Source organism: Acyrthosiphon pisum, chromosome A1 (assembly GCF_005508785.2).
Source record: "Acyrthosiphon pisum isolate AL4f chromosome A1, pea_aphid_22Mar2018_4r6ur, whole genome shotgun sequence".
Taxonomy (NCBI): domain Eukaryota; kingdom Metazoa; phylum Arthropoda; class Insecta; order Hemiptera; family Aphididae; genus Acyrthosiphon; species Acyrthosiphon pisum.
The window spans coordinates 167,102,904-167,127,185 of record NC_042494.1 but is presented as its reverse complement, the minus strand read 5'-3'; the positions used below and the strand labels follow the sequence as shown (position 1 = coordinate 167,127,185).

The 24,282-nt window shown below is 30.8% G+C and overlaps 1 protein-coding gene across 1 annotated transcript in view; it reads right to left on the bottom strand.

The window, feature by feature from the left end:
• Positions 1-232: 232 nt before the first annotated feature.
• Positions 233-24,282, bottom strand: part of LOC100166895 (protein yippee-like 1) — a 43,421-nt gene continuing 19,371 nt past the window's right edge. The window contains exons 2-5 of the mRNA XM_001948498.5: positions 20,272-20,440; positions 5,313-5,356; positions 4,953-5,061; positions 233-3,627 (exon numbers count right to left, since the gene is read on the bottom strand). Of these exons, the coding sequence (XP_001948533.1) occupies positions 3,523-3,627; positions 4,953-5,061; positions 5,313-5,356; positions 20,272-20,373 (360 nt within the window). The 5' untranslated portion in view covers positions 20,374-20,440 and the 3' untranslated portion in view covers positions 233-3,522. The remainder of the gene's footprint in view (positions 3,628-4,952; positions 5,062-5,312; positions 5,357-20,271; positions 20,441-24,282) is intronic.

Here is a 24,282-nt window from a genome sequence, read left to right as displayed (position 1 = left end):
TATTATCTATAAATATATTATGATATTTTCAGCGTTCTATTGTTTTGTATAATAATATAATTATTATAGTGTGATATATAATCAAACATGTTTTTTAAATAAATAAATATTATATTATATATTTATACTATCTGTTTTTTTCGTGTATTATTAACATAACACATTCAAACAAATTTAATGTGTAATATAAATAACTATGATCAGGTAACAATAGAATTAAATAAATGCATTATTCACAGATAATGTTTTTTATTTAATTATCATACACATTTTGAAAAAAAAATCACAACTCAAAATAATAGGTTAACGTTCCTAAATCGAAACTTAATATATAAACATTAAACATATAGATGTTAAGTATAAAATTTTTAAAAAACAATACGTTAAAATAACTTAATAATAATATTATTTATAAAACTTAAACAACAAAAAATTTTTTTTTAGGTAGCATCAATACTTCCTATATTTCCAACATCGGACAAACATATGTATTTTAATACGTATGTATATATTATAGTTATAACCTATGCCTATGTAGGTATTGATGTATTTTTAATTTATTTTTAAACAAAAATTATTTTCTTGTCAAATATTTAAAATAATCTGAATACTTTTGACATGTATTACACAAAAATACAGCTAATATTAAATTGTTAGTTTTTGGAAATATAGCAACACTAGAAGTAAGTTTTAATGGGGTCTTATGTGCTTACAATTATAGCAATAAAAGCACACATAAGTCTATCTTATACATTCAAATACTTTTATTACATAATAACTTATAATACATATAATACGTAATTTGATCCCTAACATCTCACTATTATTGATTAGACTAACGATAAATATTAAAATAGTTCTTATTAATTTCCAAGTGAAAACCTACTGAAACACGAATAATAATTATGCTATTGAAATATATTATAATAGGTACTAGACTAGATATTTTAAAAAGTTATAAAATAATAATAGTAAAAGTGAAGAGATAGATATATTGTATAAAACACATTATGTCTACCGATCATTGAAAACAAAGGGATCAGGATTGGTCATCGATTACGTGAATGGACATAGGTACCTACTAGTCAAAAAAAAGAAAGTGAACTAACTAAAAAAAAGAGAAAAAACAAATTTCTATTTGAAAATACGAACCTGACAATATGATAAATATATTATACATATATTTTTTTCTACTCTTCCGCGATAAATCAATATTTATCGATCGATAATATCGATATAGTTGGATAATATTAAAAAAATTATGTATTGGGCACTTGATCAGTTTGTAATGATTCTCAGCGAATACGCACAAAGTCATAGGCAAATCTCACAAGATGTGGCTCGGAAATATATTTATTAGGACGAGAACGCATATTATAACAAACGATTCCCCAGATGATCATATATTATATAAATAACAGAGTTGTGCTAGTTGCATTTCTGTTGGTGCAGTATACAGGATTTTACGTTCCCAGTAAAATATTTATATAACTCGCCCATTCTGTTAGTTAATAAAAACATAATAAAACATATTTTATTATATTTTGAGATCAGTTTTGTCAAGGACAAGCGGAAAAGTTTGTTGTTTTCACAGGAACTTTAATAATAATAATAATAAAAAAAAAATACAAAATAATATAGTCGAAAAAAAATCGAGCCGATGACAAAAATAAAATGGAAGTTTTTTTTTTTAAATTGCTAACATAGCGATGGATTTAGAGTGACTAACTCTTTCAATGTTTTATTTTTTTGAATTTTTTTGTTTTTTATTTTTGAGACCAGTTTTAGTTTTAAGTACAATGATTTGAAGTAGCACTACATTGAAAATATAAAAAATAATATCTAATTATTATAAATACTACCATTAATATCGTATTATAATATTGGATACAGTACTTATTCTTATTATATTTTATAATTATTTTGGCTTTAAATACAATACTACTTATATACGCTTTAATGCTAAAGTACAATTATCTACCTACATATTATCATTACCAAGACGACGTCACACACGCGCACTATTACATCGTGTCCATTAGTCCATTAGTATATTATGGTATAGATGAATTTTAGTAACGGTGCTTCCGTGATAAAAAAAAAAACGTCGTGTGACACGTTACCCCGTTCATGAAAATAAATCCTAACCCCATATTATACTAATAAGGACACTCAGTAATCTGTATGTGATAATAACATTTATACCGATAATTGTATTAAGCTAAACTATGTGAAAATACTGTACCTACCAACCGAAACGATGTTATTAATATAATTTATTACGACATAAAGTCAACGGATAAAAAATGTGTTAATTTTATATAATATTATATATCATGTATATTATAAGAACCGGTAGATTATTTTAAGCATCACGATTTTAATATTAATTTTTTTTATCAAGAATTTGTTTTTTTTTTTTGAATTTTTTAAAGGGTTAGTAATTTTATGGTTAGTCTTAGTTTATTATCTTAAACGAATTTAAATAACACAAAAATACAAAATTAAAATATTTTTTTCTCAAAATTCTTACCAAGCAATACGCCATTGACCGGATCTATTTGTTAAAGAACAAATATTAAAACAAAAATAAAATTGAAATTAATTTTACGAAAACAATGTTTTAAAACGAAACCCTGCGTTAATTTTTCGAATTTATAATTTATATTATATAATATATAGTAATAATTATCGATTTTCGTTGTATAATAATACAAATATAGCTCATTATTAAAATGAACTGACCGAAATAAAATAAATAAATAAATATTATTTAATCAATGTTATTTGTACAACTCAAGAAATATATTATTATACTTACAGTTATTTTTTTCACTATTTCAAAATATCAATAAACCGATAAATCTGTTTTTGTGGCCATAATAATAAATATATAATATGTATCGAAAAAGCTTTGGGAGGTGTGTATACATCTCTAATTTTGTGTGTTTCTTTTGAAACCGAATTACAGTGCCGACATTAATTATATACTCTTATATACGATCACGTTATCACATAAATACTTAATATTATAAATAGGTACACCATTAGTTAATTAATACTAGATTTATAATTATAATAAGTCCGTAAGCTAACCGTCTAACGTTAACTCCGGCGTATTAATTGAGATTTCCCTCCATCATTTACCGGTGATCATTTGCGCATTTGCATATCCAGCGGAGTTAGGACGATGGCGAAAATATTATGACAGCTGCAAATATTATTATATTCGCCTTCGTTGTGGCCATAACTCTGCGATAACGTTTATCGCGGTCACGATAAACATCAACGGTTGGCAATACCAAACACTGCAGATTGTCCGGAAAAACGTCAAACTTTTCGAGGTCGGATGAACGAAAAAAGGGTGGCAGGGAGGGAGTGAGTGAGACAGTAAATTTTTCGGAGTGGTTGGACGGTTGGGTGAAGGGGGCAGATAGGGAAAAACAAAGAGATATTTGACGAGAGAAACGCATGGCGGGAAAGACAGAGAGATAGAGAGATAGATAGAATGACGATAGGAGCTCATTTCTTCGGCGGGCTCTCCCAGCCGTTTTCTTTGATCATGTGTGCCATTTCGATTATGTACTTGCCCTCCTTGTACTTCTGGCTGGATTCGAACGCGTGTTCCTGCAACATACACGAACGCACCAAAATAATAATAACGTATATTTTGTTCTTTAGCTTGTATACTGTACGTAGGCGTTACGAATAACCCCACGTATACACATTGTTGGGGAAAAAAAATAATAATAGGCAAGAACAAAAAACAAAAATAAAGCGGTGAGTTCATGTTATAGAGTTTTTTAGTATAGGCGAGTTTACCTATACCTGTATCTAAGAACACCTATAAGGGTTTTTGAAAATATTATTTTTACATGATTTCAAGTCGTTACCAAAACAACATTTATCCCAAAAAATCATTAGGTATATTATATTATTATCATTTTTTAAGTTTTGAAAAAAATTATCCATTAAATAATTTCCTATAAAAAGTGAGGGGGGCTCTCATTTTAAAACAGAAGTTTGTAACACTACAGTCCTTAAGTAGTAGAAAAAATATCTTAAGAATTTTAAAATGATATAGTTAATAACAATAATGACTATATTATTTTCAAATTCTTGAGATATTTTTTGTAATTCATTATTGAAGGAAAAATGGGGGTAAGAACTAAGAATACTAGGTGAATTATTTTGCGTCTATATTCAGTAACAGCTTTAAATGTTATAATTTTATAACGTAGTAAGGTAATTTTAATAAATGTATAATCAATTTCATGATACAAAATAACTACAATGAAGACTTATTACCTATACAAATTATAATTGAATATGTAACTAATATTAACAAAACGCAACTGCAGAGTCACGTCACAATATTATATATATGGAATACGTTTGAAAAAAAAACAGTGAATTACATTTCCAACTTTATTAAATCCTCTGAGCAAATTTTCTCTATAGCATAACACCTATTGAATATATTATTATTATTTGTGTTTTGTTATTTGTTGGTATTACGTAGTACAATATGATGAAAACTGATTTGGTTCACGAATTATTATAATAACGAGTAGGATTATTTTTACGGTGAAATGTTATATTTTGTAAACATTAATATAAGTTCAAAGAAATTAAAATACAATAATATTATTATGTAGTTTGCGGAATGACGATGTGACGGAAAGGATCTCGAAATGTAAGGCGACCGATATAATGGGTATTTTTATACTGATAAATTGATTTTACAAAATGTTTTAAAAAGTGAAAAAAAACTCTTACTATATTATTATGATGCAGTACTTTGATTGTATTGGTATACTTTCAACTCTTTTTTTTCGAATTGTATTTTCTGTTTTTATAATATACTTATTTTTGTAGGTACAATACACTATTACGTTGATCACCTGACATGATAGTTATTAATAATAAATACACGGTAGTTGTACACTCACGTATTTCCAACCCAGGGTGGTCTTACAGCATTCACAATATATATCGGCGACCGCATGTAGTCCGGTCAACAAAATCCTTTCTTCTGCCGGGCCGCATCCAACGTTTACACTAAAGGAGAACGAACAAAAGTCAATATTTAAGTTATAATTATATTATGTTGAACGAGGAGGGAAAAAACTTAATGGGTATCCGCGCGATGACGTTAAATAAAACGTAGAGACGTTAATATTATTCACGATCTTATATTATTATGTCTACAAAGTTACAGAGTGACTCGCCGCTAACGAAATATAATAATTGTATTTGACTTATTATTTCAAGTCCCGAAAAAGGTATGCATTAAAAATAATTATACTTACACAGAATTGAAAAGGTATGCTCTTCCTTGACTGCCTTGAAAAGACTGAAACAATAAAAAAAGAAAAGAAATTATTAAAAAACGACATTAAATAATGTATCAAAAAACAAAATCGACTAAAATGCTAGTTAATAATTTATTAAGTTATATATAGTTAAATATGTATATAAATATTATATTAAATAAAGCACCCATTATGGATAAACTAATGTAATAAGTTATTCTATACTGTAATACATTTTTAATACCAATTCGATACTATTAGAATTTAAGTTAAAAATCTAAACATATTTGGCTTTGCGTAAATTATTATAATTTATTATAATATAATAATTATAATTTATAATTTATTATAGTAATATAATAATGTTTAGAATCTAATGACATATTGACATCTACACGAAATTTCCGATAAAATCTTTCAATTGCAATTAACAATAAATAAACGTCGGATATCAAATTGTTTTTAAATTTTTATTTCATTATCATATTATAGAATTGTATACCACATTTAAACCTATACGGAATCTTGATTTTAGCCCGTATAGGTATTACAAATTTACGAACACCAATCAATTGCATAGGTATACCTATATGGAACGAAATATTTCACTTGTTGGTTTTTTATTCTTTTTAAAAACGCAAAACGAAATATTTACTAAATAATTAATATAATGTCTATACGTCTAAAATAATATGATATAATCTTACGGTCTACAGATGATCGTCGAACGCAAAATGAGCGACACATAATATTATTGAACAGATATTATTCGATATATTCTATCGTCGCAGTAAATCGAAATCTTAAATTGAAAATAATGTCCTGTACTCCTGTGTGTTATTTTATGACAAATCAGTTTCAAACCGACCTGACGCGACCGTTAACCTCGTCACTCAAGTTTATGTCAGTAGTTTAAAAAAAAACCCATTTTATTGCATTTATAAATGTCGATAAGATTACGGAAAAAGGTAATTAAAAATAAAAAAATACTGATTATTTTTTGTTTATTTGCCATCGACTCGTGACATCATACTAGATAGCCATAACCCATAATATTATACACTCCGGCACGATTAATGTAGATTATATAAAATAATTTTCTATAGGTACTCATGTCACGTATAATATATACGAGCAATTAACGAATGACTATAATATAATATGGATCCAATTTTCCGGTAGCAGTAAAATAATAATGAAAAATAAATAAATAAAAATAACAAAACCTGATACCTATCGAGATAAAAATTACAGTACACCGCGGTAAAGGTAATTTAATCAACAATATAAATGGGTGTGATTTCATTGATTAAAAATATATAATGTTCCATTGTTATGCGAGTAAGACGTAAAGGCGCGCACAACAAACAGTTTATGTTATAAAAACTTGAGACTTCCTACCTATAATATAGATTGTAAGACCCATTTGTATAATTCTACGAAATCAAGTATACCTAACGTATTTGCGCATATAATAGTGTTAAAATGCCTCTAAAATGCAATTCTATATTAATTGCATTACGTAGTATATTGGTATACCCGTTAGGTGCCCAATATATATAGTATGTAGGACACTAGGACGTTTGCGGTTTGTTCACACCCCTGCAATTTCGAGCGATCGCTGATGTTGGAATTTCAGTGCTAACCTTGCAAATTTTTTCAACAAAAAAAAGCAAGAAATCCACAAATAATAGATATTTTTTCTTCAAAGTATTTTGGTCCAAGCGATGTGATATTATGCGATCGGTATAGATAAAACGGTACTTGATCACCCGTACGGCCGTATATAAAAAGAAGGAGACGGAATTGTTAGAGATAACCGTTCGTAGGGAGATAAAAAACGTCTAATTTCCAATAAATATATTTGTATACCTATATTTTAGTGATCATAACAATTAAACAAAATGGTAGTAGGTACTTTTCCCGTTTCATCACAAAACCGTTCGTACAAAACGATACCTACGTTTTAAAGCGACTATGGGGGATAATAATAATTAATATTATACCACTGGCTATTATTAATATTGCAGTCATAGTTAACAACGAGCGTAGACGAATTGGTTTTTTTTCGGGCGCATAACAACGCACTGTTTCTATGTTATACGGACCGTCATCGTTATAACTACTGCCAGCGAGTTCTCACAAAATCATTAATATTATCGATTCCTGGGGTAGCTACCTAAATATATTATGTAGTAAATTAGCCAGAAAATAACTACACAATATATTATAGGTAGGCATTACTATTATAATATTATAATAAGTATCGCGAGTCTCGGTCAAGCAACAGCGTACGAAAAAAAACCAAAGGTACGTCGTATTATAATAATAATGACACGTTTAATATAAATATATTTATTATACTTAAGGCTCGTTTTACGTCGTGTTTAATAGCCGAGTCTGTGAAGTGTTGTTGACGACGAACAACGATTATTATTTACATAATAATAATACGTCCTATGCGCCTTTGCATCAGCCGTGGCAGACAGTCAGACGCGGTCGGACGGTTTTGATTTTTTACGATCTCGTTTAGTGTTTACGTTATAGGTATAATATTTTAGCTGGGTAAAACGGATATGGACGTGAATCACTATAAAACGATACTCCTGACCACGCACGGCGAGCGATATCATAATTAATTATTGGACACGTATAATATAAGTTATATACCGTCGCTGTATTGTGGTATATACCTTATACCTACCCGTCCATGTGGAGGTAAACCATTACGTTTTATTTTATATTAATTTATAATAGTATAACGAGTAACGATGCGTAACGAAATCAACGACGATAGATCGCGAGACAGCCGGGCACGACGCCACGACAAATTACGAGCTATATAGCGATCGACTTTTGAGAGCTGCACAATGCGATATTATTATTTATAATTTATCATCATAATATTGTATAAAATATAATAACAATATAACTACATTATTTACGCTTTAAATTAATTCAAAACGTTTGCTACGAAGCGCAACCCGTCTATGCTGCGGTAGGCCACACCAGACGACCAATCATCTGGTTCTCGACTGCTGCTGTAGGATCTTTCGGATACCGTAGAAAAAAAAAATTAATAGTTTTAATGGGATGATGCTCGTTCGGATATTCTTCCCCGTTCCATTTCGACTTAGCGGCCCCGCGCCGTGTAGGTATATAATATATTTTATTTGATAGAAATTATAATTATTATAATATTATAATAGGCATCTACTGATAAGAGCACGCCACTATAATATTATAATATATATTATCATATTTTATTTGGACAAGTGTGGCTTATTAACTTTTAACAATAGGCCCATTATAACAATATACGTAGGTACGCCTTAAATTTTAGTGCAATTTTATGATTTCAGAAAGAACAAGTGGGCAAACGTGCGTTAAAAAATATGAGATCAAACAGGTTACACACCTTTATATAATATATTATTAGAATATATTAATACCAAATAACCATCGGCCTCGCGGTATTATGATAATAATACAATATTAGATCTGTACGCAATTTAGAAGGACCTAAGTGGTTGCACAGTCCGTTTTGAATTTCGATAAGTTTTGAACCGTACGCATGATAAACGAAATAAAGTTATTCTCGAAAATGTCTTACTTTCAAAGTTCAAACGACATAACACTAAAAATTATTGTTTTTTATAAATATAAATTTGAATTTTTTTCCCCTTTGTACTTTGAGCTATCGAAAGTTGACCGTACTGTAATAATATATATTATTATATTAAGTTGAAAGATCATAAAACGCACTCGACGTGGTACCTATATAGTATCGTTATGATATTATATGTTATTATGCTCAACGCGCAGTATTATTATTATTGTATACCTACGACGTACCACAACAGCTACTGTATAATATTATATTGTATTATATACGATAACAAATAACACAAAAAACAGTGCCGTCGCCAGTTATTGTTATAAAATTATGATATTTTTATATCCTTAAGTGGTAGAACAATATTATTTTCTATCTGCACGGAAGGAGGATTTAGAGGTCAACGAGCTTAATAAAATGGGGTTAAGTGGTTTTTTTATTTTGGGGAACAGCTGCAGGTGAATACTCCAGATTACGAGAACGTCGAATAGGTTACCGTATAGTATAGGTACCTATACTATAGTAGGCATACTGCTATATAATATTATATTATGCGTGCTAGCAATAATTAACCAACACTATGTCTTTGTGTGTGTGTCGTGTGCGTGCCCTATTTGTGTTAACGTATAATATTATTGTCATAACTCATAATATATTATATAGATTCATAATAGCAGTGTCAATATTACGTACTGTCGCGTATTTGAATACGAATAATATGCTACGCGTAAAAAAATTAAAAAGATTAAAAACGAACTTAATCGATACCGGTGCGGTAATATGATATGATAATTGCAAGCGGTACGGTGTATACCGTATACACACATGCGTAATATATATTGTAATTGAATAATAATTGCGTTTGTTAGATAAGCTTTTGGATGAATTTATTATAATACATACTTTGTTACCAGCTGGCCGCGGAACGAGGGAACCGAAACGATTACTCTGCGCTGTCGTGTAGAATTATTAATCGATACAAAGGGAATTTCGTAATGCCCAGTATTAAGTACATTATCATTATTAATTAGTATGGTTATTACTGTTATCATCATCGTTACTGTCAGACGAGCGAGTGGTATATACGAACGAATCGGCCACCAATGACCATAAAGTTCAATACGGAGATTAGATATTACATAGAACACAATAATACATGTCGAGTTGTTAGCACGACACGAAACGAAAAAAATACAAGACTACAATATTAGTATTTGCTGTTAAAAAAATAATATAGAATACAATTATATTTTAGGTATATACTTTATAAGTTTGTTAAAAAATTCGGTTGGTTGTATTTTAAAATCGAATTTGATGTATTGCAGTATACCGCAATATAATAATATGGCTACATTTGTCATTCTGTCATAATCAATACGTTATTATATAATTGTCATTTTTTCCGTTTTCATTGAATAATAAATACATTATATTTAACGACGCATACCTATGTTTTTATTTAAACGCGTGTCTTATTTCATTGAACATATAATTAAATCATTTTTTACTCGTTCTAAATAAATAATAGATACCTAGGTATCAGAAATATACTACATTACACGACTTTATTAATTTTCATTAAAAATATATAACTATTATAACTTACAAGTATGAGTACATTGGCTAATAGATAATATTTCATTTGGTTGAAACTTAAAAATGCACAACATACTTATTAATAACATGTACCTACCCTATAGTCTATACCTACTCGTGTGGACATAATTAATCTGAATATTAGAAGAAGAATGCATTTCATTAAAAAACGAACGTACCCACTACACCATGTAGGTATATACCGTGATAAAAATAATCAAATATTGAAATATCCAACGTTATAGTGTTGCATAATTTATGTAGGTACATTTAACTGTAGTCATACACTTTAATATTATATCAGAATTCGATACGCCAATTCTATACATTTTTATGTTTACCTATAGTTCTGCCCTACTATATATACGTTATTAAATCAGTTTTATGACGTCATGTATCGTAAAAAAATTTATAAATTTATTTATTTCACCCGAATCGATAAATTACAATAAATTGCATTAATAATAACTGCTGATAAGTATACCAACTGAGCTATAAGCTCGTATCCGGTTTACGAAGTTCATAGATATTATAATTTGTTTTATAGTAAAATACTTATACAATTAAAAATATGACTTGTTTATTTAAATATAACATATTAGATATATATTTTAGAAGCCAAATTAACATCAGCGTCACATAGTAATATAGTATGGATACGGTATTATATTTAAACATAATATCGATACTTTTATCGTTTTATAATTTTATTAAATTAAATTTGTTTGTATATGTTCTATTAATCTTACCGATGTCTTGTTAATTAAAATGATAATATGTAATTGGTGCGTAAAACATTTCATTCGCATACACCACATGGCATACATAAATCATAATAATATTAATATACTATGATATAATGCGGATTGTATTATTTTCATTATTCTGGTTCGCATATCGCAATAATTTATTTTTCCTATTAAAATAATTACACTGTAGGTACGTACAAATGAGAAAAAAAATATGTCATTTCGTTTTTATATACATATATGTGAAATGTGCATGTAGTGTTTAGGCTTATCTCAGCGGTAATGATTGCGGTGGTATACTATTAATCTGTGACAGGGGCCTAATCTTTACAAACGAAATAATAATACGTAAAAATCTACGCAGCGAGAGAACTTGACGAACTCGTAGTCATAATTTACGTCGTCCACGTGCGCACAATACAATATACAATTATTATAATATTATACAATTATAGTATTGTCTAATGTGATATATTATTATAATGATATGCGTGCGCATAATAACAATATTTACAACAATGTCATATAGTATAGGCGTATGACTAGGTGAGGGCTAGGGTCTAGGAGGTGTTTATAGCACCTTCAAATATTTTGTTATAGCACCACTCTCCCCCAAAAAAAAGTAACTTGATTAATATTACGTCCTTATAATACCAATATGGCGTATTAAATCCTATAATGAAACGAGCAAAAAAATTGGTAACGGACTAGCACGAGTGCAGATACACAAGAACGATTTTCAAACTGATCACTGTTACAGTGTTAAATATTGAAAAAGATTCAATAAATAAATTAAAAAATTAAACTTAATATTATCAACACGTCAAATTCAACAGAAGACATGAGAACTGCTTCAATATATAGAATATAGATACTTACTTATTATCAATCTTTTATTTAACTAATATATTATTGATATTGTTAAAAATATCCATATTGTGCTCAAGGAGATAAAGTAATTTTCAAGTTGTATCGTAACTCGTAAGCTTTGTTTAACTTTAACACTCCCAAAATGTAAAGTCTAGTTGTACCTGCAGTTATACATGGCACTGTAAAAGTAGTTTAATAATAATATGTATAAATTATTATTACACCGAATAGGTGTTCACTGGGATTCTCGTCGGAATGCCTTTTGTGGTTTAGGTACTCCGTGTTCATTGTTAAAATATTGCGTCGCGATTTATGTCATTAAGGCAAGTACACACAAACACACACACACACACACACATACATAAATATAATATTATAATATGTAAAATACTTGGTATATAGAGAGAGGTTGAACGGCGGCGGGTAGGATGGATAAATAATCGCCATGTTGCAGTTGGTGCAAGCTGTGTGTATAATATGACGACAAAGCGCGTGCTGCAGCGCCGCCGCTGCACATGCACATTTTTATTTCGTGTATGGTATTATAATTTATATTAATATATTATATTTCACGTCTACAAAACCGAATTGAAAATGCAATAAATTGCATGAGCGTGACTGCAATACATATTTTGACGATATTATGACGTATAATTATACGTAACAAATAAATAAAATAATAATTATATTAAAATGCTGACATTCAGTACCTATGACATGGTAATATAATATTGGAAAACATTAAAGCTACGTATTATTTATAGGAACACGTTATTTTCTTGAAACGTACAGTAATTTGATGCATAAACGGCACATGTCCAACACGACCTTAAAATCCTTGAAATAGGTACCTATAGAGTTTTTTTAAAAATATTTCTTCATGTGATTAGCGGTACAGTTGTGGAGCCGCTTCAGGACGCGGTGTATAAATATAATATGGTACTCCGAGCAATAATAATAATAATTGTGCAACGGTCGCGGAACACGTGGTTTTTGTCAACTTGGCGAAAAATCAAAATGTCGTGTACGGATTTTTTTTTTTATTTTTGTTAATTTCGTTCCTGAATTCAAAGCGTGTCGAACAACAATAATAATAACATACACACACACACACGTATATGTAATACTTCGTGCGGTGGTGACCTCTGTCGCGGTAACAGTGGTCCGCGCGGACGAGCTGCGGCGGGTGGGTAACACGGTGTACCGCACTGGTAACAACTGCGCAGATACAAACAAGCCGCCGCCGTCGATAAACCGAACGAAAACATCAACACGGGCAAGTTTCGCGTGCTACGGTGACGTCACGCGTTCGGCTGCTTTTCGCGGGTCTTATAATACATATACAAACGATGCGTATACAGGGCGCTCTCAAAAACACGACCGTTTGACCTTTGAGCATGTTATACCCGTGTTGTAGTGGTGCGCGGTCCCCGTCCGGGAGAGGAGGATCCAACTGCAAGCGGAGGAAAATAAACATAAAATACGACATGATATTATAATATTATTGCTCACGCGAGAAAAGTGCGGAAAAACGAAATCGCGCCATTATAATATTATTATACATCGCGCATATATAATATTTTATAACTTGTGTATTATTATAAGTATGACTATATGAGTACGCAAAACATAATACTGCCTAACCGTTCTGGTTTGAATAATTAATATATTATACCTCAGCTCGACTTCGTTTCAATAACCACACTTATCGCATTACATTTATTAGTATTCTCTATAACGCAAACATCCATTGATATTGGCGTTGTAATCAGCGCAGCACGGCTATATATACACATTTTGTACGCCGAGAGAAATGTGAAATAATACATTATTCTCAGACTGCATAAGTTCGGTGAGCATTTTCAATCGGTGTTTGTTTTTTTTTTGAACATTAATGATTTTGTTGGGTTTAAACAACATCACGATATAGTTAACATTTACCAAGTAATACATTATACTACTATATATATTAAATAATATGCGGATAATAATTTATTCTCGACAGCTGCTGGGCTTCATACACATTTTCCGGAATATATCTATACCTATATAGGTAGGTGCATGTAAGTGACGAAGTTTAAAAAGTTAATTAAAACGTCAAATAATGTTGTGTTATACCAAACAAAAAGTGGAATGCGCGCATTTAATGAATTTCAGATAAATTTATTAAAGGTTTAAAATAAACAAAAAAGGTTAACTGAAACCACATTTTCTCTTTTAACACATGGCTGACATTATAGAGAACTGTTTTTGTTTACTGCACAGTGTGAATATAGCGCCTCCTCCAGTATGGGAGTCCCCGCGGGGATTGACCTATTTCTTGAGTTTATTTTTAAAAGCCACCATGAGCCGTTGTATCAAAATGCCAGTAGTCCTTGACACGTAGCTTAATGCATTTGTTTATTATTACTCTTCGAATAAAAATTTAACGACACAATAATTATTAGACCGTTAGTTATTTGTAAATTGTAACTAAAATAAATAAGCAATACAATAATGATTTAATACAAAAATCTAAGTAAAAGTCTTGTTAGGCCAGTCTTTAAAAGGTTATTAAAAAATAAACTGATGCGAGATAGGAGTACATAGAAGTGCCTAGGCCCTAGGTACATTAAAACTATATTTTTTTTTTCAGTACTATCCCAAAAACCAGCAAACAATAGTTATCTACAGACAACAGAATATTATAATGTGTTGAACGTACGATAGACAATGTAGCCACATGAAAATAGCACGACGGATCGGATCGCATAGAGAAACTCGAAGAGTGCTCTGACAGGACAATAATATATTGTTGCAAGACGTGGAACGAAGAATTTGAAGTTTTCTGTCACTTTTAAATTGTAATCTACAGTAGAAGTAATTTAGGTACCTAATTATTCAGTTGTTAAAATTGATTGGTTGTATAAATAGTTTAATATAAGTTATACATAACTAGTTACTAGGTGCTCTATATTTTGTTGCCAGTTTGTAATAGTTAAAAGCAGAAATCAGATACAATATAATATTATGTAATATATTATTATGATTTTTTTATACTGTCTGTCACATACTGTATTATCTATAACATAAATCTCTTTTAATTTATTACCATCGATTACCATCGATAAAAGTCTATTTATAATGTTTTTTTAAATATTAATGATTGTAATTTCTAATAATTATATATACTAGGTATACAATAATTTTAATATATTGATAAAGATTTTTAAATTTGAACTAACATATTACATAATACATGACTATTGCCTATCATCTCACTTAATATATTGTAATAAATTAAATTAAATAGAAATATAGAATAGATAATGTGTAAGGCAATTTATTTAAACATTTTGTTTTTAATCAATAATCCAATATTATAAAAGCAGTTCATTAATATACCTATACAATGAACTTAGCCTTCTTAACAAAGTATACAAATAAATGCAATAATATCTTTTAATAATTTTGTTTATCCAACGTTTTTTAAATATTTAAAGTTATATTATGCACGTGCGGCCAGTAGAGCGCGTATTTGTATAATATTAGAATATAATGTATAAGTGATTTGACGTCATGTTGATGTTTAATTTATTCGTACACGTAAACATAATGTTTGTAACGTTGTATATGGTATATCTAGATAGGTACACTGCTACCGAATCTCTATTTAAAATCAAAATAATTGTGTAATATCGAATGGACATAATATCATATCATGTTAATATATTACTATATTAGGTATTTATATCATCCGGATTAGAACAATCTACTACCTACCAGTTTTAGTTAAACGCGTACCTATATTATACTTCTGCACCGAACTATGTGATGTATAAACGCGTCGTAACATAGGTACTGAGATAATATGTTCAAGGATATTATAAAATACCCAGACAGCAAATGATTGCCTAAAAATATTATTATAATGTTATAATAATATTTTTAGTCAAACATTTGCTGTCTGGGAAATAGATTCATTTTTTATCCATATTTTTCGTACCAATATAGTAATACAATATAAGGAAAACAAAATATATACCTAGACGAGCAGCCGCGGTACAGTTTTGTAAACGAGAATCGAGTTTTGTAAACTGGAATCCATCCCATTGACAGGAAAAAATTCGTATTCGCGCGTGATAAAATTTTACAATGTGAAAATATTGTAGCGATAAAAAGCGGAAAAAAACTGGTGTCAAAATAAAGTAACTTATATTATTTACGGTTAAACGGAAACCCACAACCATATCATATCGTTCGGGTATAGGTCAATCGAAATTTCTATGATAATATCATATTCATTCGCAAGTAATTGAGAGCTGAACTTCTATGTGATAACAATCATTTACACAATATTTTTATAATAATATGACATATTTAAATCTGATAACTTATACGGGTATCTTTAAAGTAGAGAAAACGCGGGTCCTATACATAATATATATTATAATGTTTCCGAGAAAATGTATTACGTATGTGGTACAAATAATAATAATAATAGATACATTTAAATTAATTGTTTTTTTTTTTTATTATTTTACTATTACAATCATTGTCGTTAATGCACTTTTTTTAAGTACGCGCTAAGATTTTAATGTACGAGCAAACATGTAATAGAGGTTTTTTGCAGTCAACGGAAATACTATAAAATCGAAAACAATCGGTTGACGGTTATCTGCGCGAAGGATTTCAAGTGCAATGCACTGGTGCGCGTTTTTATATTTTTTTTAATACGCAAAAAACGTGATTCTTAAAAGTACAATGTACATAATAATAATATAATATAGGTACATTTATATTGTTCGGTATAAGGATATAAATACTCGATGTTAAAACGCAATATTTATGAAAACAAAAAGACAATATTATACGCGTACAGACGTACACGAATAAATCGATATTTAGTATATAAAAACAAAAGCTATGGCATCCGCTAAAAGCATTATATTATAATATTATATAATATTATTGTACATATAATATTTAAAACCGCTTTGATAAACCGTTGTATGGTCTACATGTATGTCTATATTATATACATATTGTTTAGATATAATATCGAGAATCGTTTTTCGTGTTTTGACGGAGATGAGAAAAAATATTTACGAAGAACAAAAAATAACAATCGAATGAAACGAGATGCCATCGCCACCACTGTCGTTCGGTCGAACCACGGATTGATATATATATGATAAAATTATAAAATACTGTAATTTCCGCGAAGAACATAAACGACGGGGTGGAGAACAACTTAGGATATTACACCGCGACAAGGACCGGCGCTCCGTTACCACGGTAACTCTGGTTTTGACCTACTACGACACCACCATCACCACCACCACCACTACCACCAACGTCACCTGTACTTCCACCACCACGACCACCACCAACCCCACAATCCGGTACTCCTACAACAGCTGTTGTTTTTGTTGTTGTTGTTTTTATATATATATATAATATAAAATAGTATTATATATATATATAGTAACTACATACAGACTACGCGTGTGGCAGAGTACAGAAGACGTTTTCTTTTGTTTCGTCGCGTGCATATATGTACGTAGCGTCGTCACAGGGCATTACCCATTAGCTAATATTCAGTGTGGGGTTGTGATTGATAAAAAAATGAACATTTTAACACGAGAACACTGCAGACTTAATATAATTAAATTAACGAATTACATTAAAATTTAAAATAAGTTAAAATGTATATCATCTTCGGTTTATATAGGATTTCAAAAGGGAATTCTAAAATAACCTATATGTATAGTATATGTTAAATGATAATATATATAGGATTATATTATACTATAATATTAGACTGTGTACCTATGTCCTGTGACCTATTATTATATAGGAACTGTGAGTATGCGTCAAAAAGGTTTTTTTTATATTTATATACAGGTGGGTAGTAAGCACGTCATCATATTCTTCTACTTTGTCCCAATCAATAACTTCCTTTTCTGCAGATTCATATTTTTTAATTTTACTTTCGTCAATTATTACTTTTTGGTTAGAAAAATTCAAATTTTTATTTTTTATCGTACTCGTGGAAATCAAAAACCCTTATACGGAAGATTTACAATATCGCACCCTCAATTACTTTTTTACGCGCGGTACATGCGACAGTGTCGGGTGCGTTGGAATAACAGAGGCCAACGGAGTAGGTTATAGCTTATATATTGTGTGCCACATAATATGTTTAAGCACTCGTAATATTATGTATGTGGTCATAGGATGTTACGCAATAATTGCCCACGCGCGAATAGAACGCTTTCAGCTCTACGATCTTATAGTATATAGATAGGTAGGTGTCTACAATATTATAGAGCGTTTATAAGACACGTCGTGTGGTCACCATGGTCCGATGATACTAGAACATTATATTATCATTATAAGTTATAACCACAGCATGGATTTAATATACTATCATGTGTTAAAACGCGTGCGATGTTAAGCGCGCCTGCAAAACGACAAGAGGAGACAAAACCACACCGGTGGAGATAGCTGCAGCTGCGGAGTGCGGACGGAGTGTTTAATACGATCGGTATACAGCAGCAGCAGGAGAGAACGAGGACATTTCGCAATGGATATAGGTAGTAATAGTATACGAGATTTAACGCGGGTGCATATTATATAGAATAATAAATAGCGGCGCCGCAGCGGACCGCGAGACGGAGAGAGACAGCAGAGGGAAGTGAAAGCACCCCCCACCCCCACACATACAAATTAATATAATACGAATACCCGCGGAATACATAATATGTAATAAGCACGTACATATAATACATATAAACCACGCGGCCCGTGTATCAGCTTGCTTCCGGTCCGTTGGCCGAGTATCGCCATATCGCGAGCTTTAAATAACAACAAATAACAATAATAATAACAATAATATATGCGCGAGCACACACCACGCGCGCACATTAATATTATTGCTATTATTATTATTATCTCGTTTTGCGTAACCCGGGTGTGAGAAATGAAAAAATGTACAATCGAAAAACTGTCGGCCCTGCGCCGTTTTGCACGCGCGCGTATACATAACCGGTTGAAAAACGTTTTTGGGATAAAAAAAATACACGAGTTCCACGATGTGAAATGGTATGTATGTATATTGTATATATATTACATATATGTATATAACAGTATAATATTATATATTATGCTTGTTTTTCGTGACTTTCTAAACAAATGCCAACGGCTCGCGAGATTATTACAATGAATTATTACACGCGGCCACGAGATTTAAATACCATCCAGGCTAATATATCATATTATAATATTATTACACACGCACAGAAGTGCAGAACACTAAAAATATTGGATAATATGTATTTTTGTGCGTAAATAATGTATAAGCTGCACATGTGTGTAAAATACGCATTACCGCAGAACGGTCGTTACAGCAATCGAGTTTATTGGCTTCGTAAAACACATACCGAGCACCATAGTAACGGACGTAGGTGCCTGCCTATAATATTTTTAAACAAAAAAACCATATGAAATACCCATTTCGAAAAATATTCCTAATGGGTTTTTAAATTTCTATCGTCCGACTCTCATTTTCTCTATTTAGAGAACACTACACTTAAAATCAATATGATGATTCCAAGCATATATAATATAGGATATTATTTATATATATATATACAATGTACAGTTTATTGATTTTAAGCAACCCGTGTAGTTTATATATATATATATGTATATACAATGTACACTCGTGACTAAAATATAAATCCATGGGTCTATTGGAGTTATCGAGTGTTTAAAACGAACTACGAATGTAAATATTGTTATGATGACCAAACCACACTAAAAATCATAAGTACTTATGGCACTCTTAATATTACATAATAAACGCGTATAGATGACGTACGGATAGATATATAGACATAGTATTTATATGGTTTGGTCTTGAAAATAAAACCTTGATTTTATTTACAAATAATAAATATATATAATACGTTATTATAAGTAATAATTATAATGGTATTGCTGTCGTATTACTATATACACCGTTGCATCATGTTACAAGATTCCTCCTCTTAGTATACACTCTTTAAACGCGTATCGCCTTTTTCGACATCCTCCGCTCGTCCCAATCGTTTTCCCCTCTAACTTACCACTAGTACTATACCTTGGATATAAGTTCGTCGTGATTTGCCAGGTGTGCTCTGCAGTGAATGCAAGAGTATGTCCTGTGGCAGTCCGGCAGATACGCCTGAAACGTCTTGACCATGATGATGCTCTAGTCAGCGGTACTCGGTTACGGGTTGGAACATGAAGTTCAAACGCATCCAGTGTAACTGAAATGTAACAAAACAAAAACAACATAAATTATAACGTCCCTGTGCAAAAATATATTATGCTGTAATGAGTGGCTGTTCTGCGCAGTTCGTAAATGAAAAAAATAACATGTTTATGTATGCACAGTGTAAACAACCGATACAATATTATATTTGCGTCGTGTAGCTTTGTGTGTGTGTGTGTGTTTTTTTTAAAAATATTATTCAATGTATACTTGGTAGAAAAAATTCAGACTAGCTTACGCGAGTCTAGTATCGATTTTAATAACATGTACGTACATTTAAATTTATTGCGCTACCCAAGGACAAACCAACTCTCACCCCCTCAAGTAAACTCGATCAATTTTTTCCGGACTTTGCCGAAATGCGACACGAACAACGCTGCATATAAGTGGTAAACAAGATGATTCTGCGCCAGATTGAAAAGCATACAGTTAAAATACGTTTGGGTACATAACTTTTTTGGTCCCGAACTTTCGAGTGTGTGGACTAAATATAAACGGTTTGAAATCGGATTCAAATAGACAATAGAAAATTCAAGTACTATGCCTATTATTTTTGTATGCGCTATATAATATGCAGTATTTGTTTATAATATATGATATCACACGACGTACTTAAGTTGGGACAATGAAATCTTGCTACAGTTATCGACTATAGTGGACAATTATTATAATTTTAGCGGGAAATGCGTGTCATATTTGCGATAAATGCATGTGCAATGTGCATAATAATATAATATAATTATGCAGTTGTACAGTTTTATCATTTAAATACGGGTTTTGTTCTTGTTCGTATAATTGAAATCAAATGCAGTGTTTACAAACATCTTTCATTATTTTTTCTTTGAATATAAATTGATACTTAGTGTTTCCTATTATGCAGGTGCATTAAACCGACATGGGCACTTGTCTTGCACATGGAGATGGACAATCTCGATAGCATTCTACGAGTAGAAAGATATTTAACATTCGAATTGTACTACTCTACTCGTGATCAAAAAACAAAACGAACGTTGTAGAGATTTAAAGTGGATTATTTTATGTATGTACAATATTAAAAAAGCCTGAGAACAAAAATAAACGTGATTAAATTACGTTTGCTGTAAACTACTCCGATAAAATTGTTGTCAGATAGGAACCTACAAACAATATTTTATTTTAAAAACTGATTATAATGTCTGGACGGGTCACTATCCACTAATACAATTTGAATAAAATAAACGTTAAATCAGTAAATCAGTCTGTTAATTATCATTTTTATTTATACAGCCGTATATGTAATATACCAATATAAATTATCTCCAATTATACTTATAACAAAGATTAGATATTTATTATGGTTAAAAAAAACAGTAAATGTAGTAACCAGTATAATGATAATTTTTCTCTTGGAAATAAACTAATGAATCAATTTCACGAAATAAATCTAGGAAAATTAATTGATCTAATTAATAATTAATGTACGTATATTATCGATAATAACATGCATTAATATTTGAACAATAAATGTTACCTAGATTTGTTTTCTCTTACAACTATAATAGCCATGAGTCATGACGCAACGATAAATTGAATAAAATAATAAAACTAGGTCAGAATTATAATATTAAAAACTAAATCTAAACAAGTTTTTTTATTCTACGAGTTTCAGCTGTTTTTTTTTTACATAATATCCGAAAGAAGACTTAGGTTACATTATTATTTGATATTTTCATTTTGAATTCAGTTTCCATACCAAATTTTACCCAGCTTATATACTCTTTATACCATAGTTCCTTGTAGTATACAACACGTGCCCAGGCGTATTGTGCCGAAATCCTCTCCATTAATATACATTGAAAACAATTTTTTCTCCTAAAGGCCATAATAAAACGCTATGTAAAACCTGACTTGGGATAGGAATTTTTAATAGAAATATAAGCCCATAAATCGATGGGATGAACTTACAAATTACGAAATAAAGGTATTCAAGAAATGCGAAATTTATACTGCGCATATAAAGCTTAAACACGATTGGTCGGTTTAATTCGAACGCTTGAGAGCCCACACATTGTTATTAAAACGATAATTTCCTGCGTCCAGCTTCAATATTTTAGTTCTATAATCATGTGGAAAACGTGTATTGCCGATTTTATTTCTTTTAATACGCATTTAAGCTCATTTTATATCTTTTACCGGGTGTTTGGAACATTATATTCCTAGGTCATTATACATTTACTATACATCCACATCCCACACCAGTCGTTCCGGGAATACGTTTCTTTTGAAGTCTCCCATGGGAGACTGTCTACAGTATGGTGTAGTACGGCTATTAGCTTATAGGGTTCTAAACTGACCATGCTAAGAAATGAGGGAAATGTAACAAATACACACAAATGTTATAAAAAATGTTTGATTTGAAAAATAATTTCATTAATAATTTTTGGACATTATAAACATCTAATATCTATATTGATGGCTGTGACAAAACCATATACCTTAACCTTATACCAGTAAAACATTAGTATTTATTATTTATACTTCCTGAAGGAATTAGGCCCTGCATTGAGCTGCAGTATATAATGTAGACCTACCAGCTCCCCTTACGCACGACAATGATTTATAGTCGTATTATATATCCATCGAAGGTACATACAAATCGATCAAGTTATTCGATACGGATTTTTAAATAAACAATACTATATTAAATTAGGTACGTACAATGTACATATTACAGGAAATTTCTATGTCACAGCACGTCATCCATTTAGACATGCAGGTATCTGCCGCTAGCTAATGGTGAAACTTTGTATACATATAGGTGTGGGGTGCCCCCTCGAGTGACGAGTTGTCAAAAATTGTGTTTAAACGAATAAAAGATAACACGTTCGCCTACGACTCCAGTCATGAAAACCACGATAACAGTCACGACTTACGAGTGCGCATTGTTCGATAATAATATTATTACAGAGTATACAAAATATGATATAACTATATATAAGACGACTGTAAATAAGACATTAAGACGGTAGCGTTACGCGTCGATTACTGATCATATTATTATTGTATTATACACAATATGATAATAAGTATATACGCAGACGTATAAATTATACTATACCTTATACCTAACACGTGGTGGTGTGCTGTAGCCTGTAACGGGTGCATATAATATATCATTAACATTTCATTGGCTTCTGAAGCAAAACAATAGTCGATCGCACGCGCGATACTTAGTGCAATGAGTAAAAATCGTGTACGATTCTGATTGAATACAATTTTAGTTTTCGAAATAGAACCATGGCCGGGACAAAACATAATATAGGTAATATTATATAATACAACAAAACACTTCGACGTATCACCTAGCTACACTTCCTACGCCTGCAGGAAGGATTAATACGATGATGATGCCCATCATCACAATACCTACAGCATAGGTATTATTTTAATATTAATAATATAATATGTTGTATTGTACGATTTCTCGTTGAAAAACACAGCCGGGCCACCTGGCTCCGTGCCCGCAGAGTCCGCGACGATTCTTTGTTTCAGAGTCACGTAATAATAATATAACAATAAAATAATAACATCATACGCGCAGGTCGCAATAAGTATCTTTTCGGCATTGTGCTTGGGGTCGCCGTCGCACACATACTCTGCACACCCACGGTCTGGAAAACGCCTTGCTTTCATAATTAAATATATTTTATGTTTGTCTACGGAGATGACATAATGATAATTATAACAATATAATACAGTGAAACATCGATATATCCGCAAATCTATCTTATCGAAAATTCGAGTTATAGAAAAAATGTATTGTTTATATTATTGAAATGCAGGGGCCAAGATATTCCT